Source organism: Charadrius vociferus, unplaced genomic scaffold (assembly GCF_000708025.1).
Source record: "Charadrius vociferus isolate BGI_N301 unplaced genomic scaffold, ASM70802v2 scaffold160, whole genome shotgun sequence".
Classification (NCBI taxonomy): domain Eukaryota; kingdom Metazoa; phylum Chordata; class Aves; order Charadriiformes; family Charadriidae; genus Charadrius; species Charadrius vociferus.
Genome location: NW_009646358.1, coordinates 177,247 through 187,246, shown reverse-complemented (window position 1 = coordinate 187,246; position 10,000 = coordinate 177,247). Strand labels below are relative to the sequence as shown.

The window sequence follows — 10,000 nt, the reverse complement described above, 5'->3', positions numbered from 1 at the left end:
ACTCCTTTTTAACAGACACTAAAAAAAAAATAAAATAATACTGCTATTTCAAATGAGGTGTGAGATTTTTTCCATGAACTGCAGAAATCATAAAGCTTCCTATCAATTAATTAAAAAAAATACATTACTGATTATACCTTCACAAGTGCAAAGGATTGGCACAATTGCTAAAAGCGTTTCTCTCTCAGCTCCTATTGATGGTACTTTGATGATCTTCCCCCCCAATAGTGTAGTGTAGGAGCACCTCATAATCAATTTATATCCCCAACATGCTCATGAAAGTGAAAAATACTATTAATCCCATTTCAATGTCGATGATTTATGCTTGAATAATTGGAGGACTCTTAATTACTGAGCAAACCACCTGGCACTGGATTTTTTCCACTATGTTTATTACCATGTTCTCATGTACCTCAGAAATCACTCTCGGTTGCACAGTTTCTGTTCTCAAACTTTTTTTTTTTTTTTTTGCTTTATCGAGTGTGATGCCATATCAAGTCAACGTTATTCTCTCACAATGTGCTCTTTAAGAGGTGTGGATGTTTATATGGTCAGGGGATGCTAGAAAGTGCGGTAGTAGACATGATCAGTGTAAACAAAAGTATTTAGAAAGTATGTGAGATTGTTTTTGATGGATAAGACTCGGATACAGTGTAGTCTCGATTACCTTTTAAAAGGTCTTCTTTGTTCAGTGTTGTCATTTTTATTAATAACCTGTTGTTTTGACTAGTTTAAAGATGGTTCTAAGAAAAGTGTTTTGGCAGGATTAGGTATGGTGTATGGACAATAAACTCACCTTGACCTATATTTGCCTGTCTTGGTTTTATTCATTCATTGTAAAGATGGTGCAGAAGGAGAAGTGATTCTAAAGCCTCTTACATAGGCAGATGGTGTTAGCAGGCATAGAAAACATGAACTATTGAATGTTGCAGTCACAGAAGAAGTTTTCCTCTACAACGTAGCTCATTGCCTACTGGATAGGCAAATTCTGGCATGTTGCTTCTGTGAAACAGTCCTGTGAGATTTAAGGAGAGCAAAGTCCTAAAAACGGTAAGTTGCTGGATCAAAGCATTTTGTGGAATTTTAACTGAGCTGGTGGAAGAGTCCTCGTTAGTATACAGCATGCACATTTTTGCAACTAATTGCAGTATTATTTAAGCCACCACTCAGTTATTTGTCACATTTAAAAAGCTACTGCAAAAACTGTGTTGTTCTTCTTTCTGTAAGCTTTGGGCAAACTGAGTGAAAGGAGAGGGTTTGTGGTGAAGCCAGAGGGAAGAAAGGAGCCTCCATGTGCCCAGACTCCTTCCTCAGCCTGCAGCCAGGAGGCAGGGTGCTCTCCCTCTCCCATATCTCCTGCTTGTGGATGCTTGATGTGAAGTGACCAGCCTCCTGTGTGATGTGCTTGGCCTGACCTCGGCGTGTCTCCTCCACTGTGATCCGGTAGCAGTCTTCTGCTGAATTTCAGGCCTTTGAGTACCCCTGGGGAGAGCAAAGAGGAACCAAAGAATGAAGAAGAGGTATTTGGGCAGACACACTGGTGAATAATACAGCCAAAAACAGAGAAGAGAAATGAAAACAGGAAAAAAAAATGGGGGGGAAAAACCCACCAAGATGTGATGAACAGGGAGAAGGAAAAATACTTAAAAGTCATCCCATGCTGACTTCGGTCCATACATACAGACCTCTAGCTTGAGTAACACTATGAGTTTTCTGTGTGGGAGCATAGCTTGGAGTTCATGCATTTCTGATGCTCAGAACAATATTAATAGCAAGGTTATGACTAGTTCTGGGCTCCCCAATTCAAGAAAGGCAAGGAACTACTGGAGAGAGTCTAGCAGAGGGCTACAAAGGTGATCAAGGGACTGAAGGATCTCTCTTTTGAGGAAAGGCTGAGAAACCTGGATCTGGAGCCTGGAGAAAAGGCCAAGAGGGGATCTCATCAATGCTTATAAATATCTAAAGGCCGGGTGTCAAGAGGATGGGGCTGGACTCTTTTCCACAGTGACCAGTGACAGGACAAGAGGCAATGGGCACAAACTGAAACACAGGCAATTCTGTCTGAACGTAAGGAAAAACTTAGTTACTTTGAAGGTGACAGAACGGTGGAACAGGCTGACCAGAGAGGTTGTGGAGTGTCCTTTTCTGGAGATACTCAAAACCCGCCTGGATGCGTTCCTGTTCAAGCTGCTATAGGTGAACCTGCATTGGCAGGGGGCTTGGACTAGACGATGTCCGAAGGTCCCTTCCAACCCCCACCATTCTGTGATTCTGTGAAAAACACATGTTGCTAAAACGAAGAAACATACAAGCAAAAATAAATAGATATGAATAAATAAGAAAAAAATCATAGATGGTATAGGAACTAAGAACTAAATCACAAGGTTGTGAGTCAGGAGATAACAGACCTTTCTAGCCATAATCACGCAACCTTTGGGAGCTGTGGCTTCAGGCAAAGTCTCTTAAGATTTCTCTCCAGAGTGACCTGTGAGCCTCATATTTCACAGGTTGTCTGCACCAAAGGTAGAAATTTTAAAGCATTACAAGTACTCCTGTTCCTCTGGCCACCATTTAACAACATGACCAGCAATGTGCAGCATTTCATAGGTGTAACTCAGAGCCTAAGAAGAACTGGAACTTGCGAGGGTTGTTCTTATACCTTCCATTTGTGGTTTAAAGCTCAAAGGGATACTCTCCAGCCTAATTTCAGGTTTTGGGGGATTATTTCCTGTCTCATTATAGTGTCACCAATAGTCCTCCTGGAACTGCAGGGATGTGCTCCACAGCTTTGTGTTTTAAGAGGTTTTACTAAAGCTAGATTTAGCAGAAAAGAGATTTTCTGTTGTTGTTTAAGTAAATGTATGTTTTCAGAAATAGCGGATATAGGGTGCAGAGGCTAAAATTGAAATTAATTGGACAACAGCCTGTTCCCTTCCTTTAAAGAAAGCTGGCTGAATGCTGAGAAGCCACATACAATAGGGTTAAGTTCCATTATTATGTGGCCTGTGAAACCATTTTGTATTGTCATCTTCTTACCATCTGCAAACAATTTCTGCCCATCATGATCCTATACTTTACATAAGGACAGCCTGAGGATTTTAAGGAGGGACAACATAGCAAAATAATGCTTTAAAACAACTGCATGCTGAACTGACTTTTGTGTTTAAGAAAACTGTGGAGGCAAAAAGAAAAAAGCTTTAGTATTGAGATTTCAGAAGAGAAAAACACCACACAATTGCTCAGTGTTTCCAATCTCAGTACACGAGTTAGATTGTTTCATTTTATATTTCCTCAAGTCTTTCTGTAGGGACTAGAAATGGAGTTTATCTTTCTAGGCAGGGAATTTTCCTTCGTGTTTCAAATAAGGCATCCTAAATGCTTGTTTCAGGGGTCTTTTCAAACACTTCTATTGCAGTTGCTATATTTTTTAGTTTGCCCATGAACTATGTAGCCACTCTCTGTTCTGTGCTGCTCGAAAAGAGCAAAATTCCCTACAAATCTCATGCAACCAGCACAAACAGAATAAAATTCTATCTCTGCTGAAGACAGTGGGAGCTCTGCTGTTGACTTTTAATAGGTTTAATAGTTTTCCCACCAACTCCAGTTCATTCTTGCTTCATACTGTAAATTACCAGTCACATCAATAAATGCGAAGCTGATGTAAAGGCAGGTAGAATTTCTGGAAAGTTTGGCCAAGTCATTTCCTTCTTTTCAGCAGGAAAAGTCAGAATTTAGCTGCCAAGAGGTATGAGAGGTGTGGAGTCCATCTTTCTCAATATGGTGTTAAACTTTGAGCGTTACATCGGTGCTTCATCCTATTAAAATCAGCACACAGGACTCCCTAGGTCACTGAAGCCCCTTGTCTGCAGTCACAGCCCATCAGTCACCCATAGTCTGCCTGGAAGGACGCACAGGAGGATGCATAAATGACAAGCATTTTGAAACATACCGTAACTTGAACATCCTATGGGTAAAAAGCAGAAGAGATGAAGGACACCTCACGTGCACTATCAGACACATGGACTGCTTAATGGCAACATAGATAATAAGGTAGAAAAGGTGTATTTTGATCTTACATTTCACAGGGAAGAAACAGGCCAGGAAAAGGGTATGGCTTTGCTCATGCAGGCAACTCTATTGCGACTTTCACACCCTTCTGCGGTCACTTGCAGGCATGAACATAGAGTTGTTGCATTCAGTTTTTAGAGAATTATATTAGAGCCTTCTCTGCACTGTTTGCAAATCGAAGCCAGCCAGCTGGCACAAAGGGAAACAGGCTATGCTCTACTTCTTTGCCCCCCACAGCACACTGAATCATTTCTCCCAATTAAGGGAAAGTTTATTTAAAAAAGGCTTTGGGGATCCCTTTAGATCTTTGGAGAAAGCTGGCTGTACCACATCTACTTTGTCCTTCCTTGAAATATTACTCCCCCCTTTAATTTTTCTTAATATAATGATATATTTAAAAGGGTTCTCAAAGGTGATTTGCATTTCAGCTGTGTGCAGCTGCAGGGGCACAGGTATCACAATATTCTTACACCAAAAAGTGTGTGGCAGCTTGTGTTCCCGCTGATGCTGGCAGGATTTTTTTTCGAGGGTCTTGGTACAGACCCTTGTCAGGCAGAACTTCAGGCCAGCACTCAACTGGGCTTCAGGTGCACTGTGGGAAAGGGCACACCTCGGTAGTAGATATGTTAAATCAAGACCTGTTAAGTTTACAAGTGAAGGTGAGTAAAGCTGAGGTATTTACACTTAGGTATAAGCTCCGTGTGCAATATGCCTGGCCTGGGGGGCTGCTCTGAGTTCTGCTGCGACCTGCTAGAGTGAGATAAGGAAGCTGATCCAAAGCACAGTAATAAAAGAAAAGGAAAATAATAAGGGGAAAATGTCTGTCTCCTTAAATGTCTATCCTTCTGTGGAAATGATGTGGTGATAGCTCTCTCTTGCTATTGAGTTTTCTCTAAAAATAAACTGGGATGTCATTTGAGCTCTTCCAAAATGTAGCATGCAGAAACTACATGAAGAATTAGGACAGAGCGGTGGAGGAGAGAAAGGTCAGCAGACTGACTGGACATGTTTGGGGTTGTGGCTCCTCAGATTACTTGGTAATGCTTCTTAGAGCAAAAACTCTGGTTCGTCTGGCGGGAGACTAGCAAGCATCCCTGAAGACTGACCTTTCTGATGACCAGGGTTTTCCAAACTGTGAGTGGGACATGATCGGCTGGAGAACAAGGAATGAATTCAGGATTGTTACCCAGCACCCCTGAAAAAAATCTCTCTCAATTTTTCCAGCTTCCTCAAGTTCAATCTCTTTGCTTCTCCAAGAAGTTTTTTATTTCAATTTCTTTGGATTTGCTTCTTACACACGACAAAGTATTGATCTTTCTGCAGTGCCCTGTTGGTATTACTTAGTTTCCCAACTTTAGATATTAAGGCTCAGCCTACAGTTATAGAAATTTGCAACAGAAATGCATAAAATTTGGAAGTGATTCTCCTTGAAAGCTAGCAGCACCAAAGCAAAAGATTAAATATGTAACCTAAGTGAAGCGCAAAGCTTCTTGAATGGGAACTGACTAAAACTGGACGGTAAAACCCGAGGGTGCAGACTGCAGGAGGACCGCTAGATGACGGTAACGTAACTCCTACAGCTGCAGCTATTCCTGGAGCTCCTCCAGGAGCTGCCTGGGGTTTCCTAGCCGCCTGGGAAATAAAATGTTTAACTGAACCGTCTCACTTCTCCCACAGCTCACCTGAACGCCTTCATCAACCAGAAAGCCAGCAGGCGCGGCTTGAACTTTTACACTCGGGGGTTTGGGCAAATGGGGGCGAAGTGCTGCTGGAGGAGCACGGAAAGGTTTCTGTTCCGTGGGACAGTCACAAGGGGCTGGCTCTGGTCCCTGTTTGCAGCTGGTATATCACCCTGAAAACCATCTTAAAAATAATTAAACACTTTCCTAAAGTTACTTTTCCATGAAAGCAAGTGCTGTAGTTGCCGCAAAGGTATTGAACAACCGTGTTCTCCAGCCTGTCCAGTTCAAGAACAGGAAACAGCACAATCTCTGCGCTTGGGTTTGATCAAGTTATGAATTTCTCCATGCCAGCATGTCCTTTAGAGGCATATCATGCAGGGAGAGGAGTGGGGGAAGAAAAAACTGAATAAATTCACCCCAGGTTTCTGCAGGGTTGGTGTACTTGTAAGAGCAGGAAGCAAGACCAGATCCCAAATGACAAGTGGGCTGCATGGAATATAGCCCAGCTGATGATTTCAGTTTTGTGTTCCTAATTGCCAGCTGTTGCTTCATGGAGAGCAGATAACTCTCTCTGGATTGATGATATTGTTTGATGTTAGTGATATGCAATCCATATGATGGTGAATTTACTAGATTCAAGTTTAAAATTGTTATTAGAATAAAATTTTCGTATTCAAAAATGTTTACTTTCCAGCTCCACAAAAGCTTTTTCTTCCTAAGATGACTTCCTCAAAATACTATTTCACATGTGATGAGGAACAGTGCTGGTGTTAGCAGTTGTGCTTTATAAACACTTTGTTTCAATGGGTCAGTTTAAAAAATAGGCTCATAGACACAGACTGACATGATGTGCCACAGCAGATTGGAGAAATTACTGAGAAGGAAGAATGAAAAATCATAATTTTAATGCTCAGGAAGAAATGTGCACATCCTATGAAGATGAAGGTGACAGAGCAAAGATAGGAGGGCTAAACGATGGAAAAGGAAAACCTGATCTAGTAGCCAAACCACGAGGCTGTAAGTCAGAAGCTGCAAGCCTTTCGAGCTGTTTTCTCACAAACCCAAACTGTGTGACTTCAGACAAAGTCTCTTTAAAACTTTGCCTGGAGGGCTGTCATTTTTGCAAAGGGACCTGTATCAAACTATGCACTTACAAGAATACAGACACTGACACTGTTGGCTCACATTTGTTTCTTGTCCTAAAACATGCTTGCAACACAGCTGGGGTCTTATCATCGTAGCAAAACACAGTTGTTTTTAATGGTGATACAATAGAAATAGGTCAGAACTGAGTCATTTGACACTGGCTCATTTAAAGGCTAGACATGTCACTAGTCTCACCCTTTGAAAATGTCAGTTCGGAAATCTGTGGAGGAGAGGCACTGCAGAAATACAGGGTTGTGCCACACTGCCAAAGGAAGATAAAAAGGGAATGAACCAGACCCACCGTTGCATTAAATATTTGATTTAGCATCTGTTTTAAACTGCTATCAAATGAAACAAATTATGGTTTAGTCTTCATTTAGAATTTGTTTGGTGTTAAAGCACAAACCAGTTTCAAAGTTAGGTCAGATCTCTGGGCAACCCAGAAGAATTTATCTGATTTTTAGATAGTGTTTATTCCATCCGCTTGTGAAATCCTAAAGGAAATACACTCAGCTATCTAACCAACTAATATTTTGGTTAATCAGATTGCCTGTAATCCATAAAACTTCATCCTCCTGAGGGGAAAAGGATGATTTGTCGTTGCTGCTTCTCTTACTTTGTCCATTTAACCAGCAGTAATTTAATAATGCTATTATTTGATAATAGCAACTGGGTCATTGCTCTTATTGTCTATTAGAAATCAACATTAGCAAAATGATTAAAATATTAACTTTAAAAGCTGTTTTCTCCGTTCCTGTGTGCTATTATAGCTCCTTAGATATTTTTGTTCACCCTTCAGTGACTTTCCCATTTCTTTCCTTGGTTTTTGCAACCATTACCAGTTGTTGTATTCTACATCAACAACACAGTGATGATTTAACCAATTTTTCTATGGTTAATTTCCTAAAATATCAACCATATTGAATCCTTAGTATTTCTGGCCAGCAGCACCTTTCCTCAGGTGAATGTTGTAGTTTGGTGTTCAGGAAAACATATTCTATGCCATATCCTTGCAGTTTGTTGACATGTATGTGTGTTTTTTCCGTAATCTTCAAAAACGGGAAGTGGGGAAGGAACGGCAAAATAAATTTCTACTTTTGCAAGACTTTTTTTTTTTTTTTTGCTTTGCTTTTCACTCTCACTAGGGAAAGTGAGTGCCTGAACGTCAGACCCTACAAACTGAAGGAAGAATCCCCTTACTCACCCAGCAAGTAATGCATAGGCAACAAGAGCAGATGTCTTGTATCTTCCCACAAATGCTTTCAGCTGGCCCAAAAAGAACATTGTCAAGCAAAAAAGGAGAGCCAATTTATTGTATCTAGCTCAGATGTCAGTTTTACTCCTGAGTTTGAAAATATCACTGTGATGCAGAGACCATGTAGGTGGTAGGTTTGCTTTTCTCTCCCCCCAATGCCCCCAATTCCCCTACCTGTTATTTCCCAAGTATGATGGTGGCTGCAGAGCAAAAATGGCTGCTGTTCAACAAATCAATTTGCAACAGTCTTAATACAAAGTTCACCCAACCCAGGACTGTGGATCCCAAAATTGCATTCCACCAATCTCCCATCTAGATCCCAGGAGCTGAAATGATTTGGGTAGAAAGGACCTGAAGAAAAGTATGTCAATCTGTCCCATTTTTCAGAAAATACATGGAGTCTCTGGACTTCTGCTGGACAAGGCCAGCATGGCTGTGGATGCCCATGTCGTGGATGCTTACACCACATGCTGCTTTGCCTCGTAAACTGCTGGTCTGATGCCATTGCTTCGGAGCGGCTCTCATCTTTGCCGATGATTAGTCAGGTGTGCGATTTGGCTTCTGAGAGTTTTAATCAACTTGTAAGTAATGTAATTTATTCAACTATTGCTATTACTCTGAGCAAAGTCCTGTTGCCAATTAGTGTTCTTACTTAATTTAGTTGACATAACAAGACTGAACATCATCAAATATTTACATCTTCTGCAATGTGGTAAACTTACTCAGGTCTCCGGTCCCAGAATCATGAGATTATGTGAAAACTAGAGTTTTAAGGTGAAACCCATCTGATTATAATTGTAAACTAAGAACATGTGCCTTGAGTCCTTAAAAAATGCTTCAGACTGGACATATCTCCCCTTTAACTTTTAAAAATGAATATTCTAAATAGACAGGTTTTTAGGGCTGGTTGGTGCACTGCTCACACCTGCAGCCACATAGACCTGCAGTGTGTCCTTCGCCTTTTCCTTCTACCAAACGCAGACTGAACTTGTGCCTACATGGATCTGTTGGAGTGGGTCCAGAGGAGATGGAAGATGATCAGAGGGCTGGAGCACCTCTCCTATGAAAACAGGCTGAGAGAGTTGGGGTTGTTCAGCCTGTAGAAGAGAAGGCTCCAGGGAGACCTTATAGCAGCCTTCCAGTACCTAAAAGGGGCCTACTGGAAAGCTGGAGGGGTACTTTTTGCGAAGGCATGTAGTGACAGGACGAGGGGTAACGGTTGTAAACTGAAAGAGGGTAGATTTAGGTATCAGGAAGAAATTCTTTACTGTGAGGGTGGTGAGGCACTGGAACATGTTGCCCAGAGCAGCTGTTGAGGCCCCATCCCTGGAGGTGTTCAAGGCCAGGCTGGATGGGGCTGTGGGCAGCCTGGTCTAGTGGGAGGTGTCCCTGCCCATGGCAGGGGGGTTGGAACTCGATGATCTTTAAGGTCCTTTCCAACTTAAACCATTCTATGACTCTATGATTCTCTCCCCACAGTCTCTGCCAAATATGAAGACAGCGACTGTGCACGCTGCAGCGTCAAACGTTATCTGACGCGGGAAAAGGCCGTGTCCTTGAGGAACGCGGTCAAGTCATCGTGCCCCCGAGCACCAGCGCGGCATCGCAGTAAGCCCTCACAGGGGACGCAGCCAAGTTTTTAAGAAACTCCCTGCAGAAAGCGGCTTTTGCGGCTGCATTGAGCAAACCTCTTTTATTTTGGGGGGTGAAACACACCGGACCCTTCAGCACTGACGTGAACTTCCCGCCAACCCACCCCAGCGACGCTCCCACGAGCGGGAGTTCCCTCAGCCAGCGGCGCCGCGGCCCCTCCAAACGCGTTTCCCGGTGCGGCCCAGCGGGGCGGGGG

The 10,000-nt window shown here is 42.4% G+C and overlaps 1 protein-coding gene across 1 annotated transcript in view; it reads left to right on the top strand.

The window, feature by feature from the left end:
- Positions 1 to 5,624: 5,624 nt before the first annotated feature.
- The window catches only part of LOC104294624 (chromosome unknown open reading frame, human C12orf5), a 16,046-nt gene continuing 11,670 nt past the window's right edge, over positions 5,625 to 10,000 (top strand). The window contains exons 1-3 of the mRNA XM_009894250.1: positions 5,625 to 5,630; positions 6,665 to 6,767; positions 9,631 to 9,759. Of these exons, the coding sequence (XP_009892552.1) occupies positions 5,625 to 5,630; positions 6,665 to 6,767; positions 9,631 to 9,759 (238 nt within the window). The remainder of the gene's footprint in view (positions 5,631 to 6,664; positions 6,768 to 9,630; positions 9,760 to 10,000) is intronic.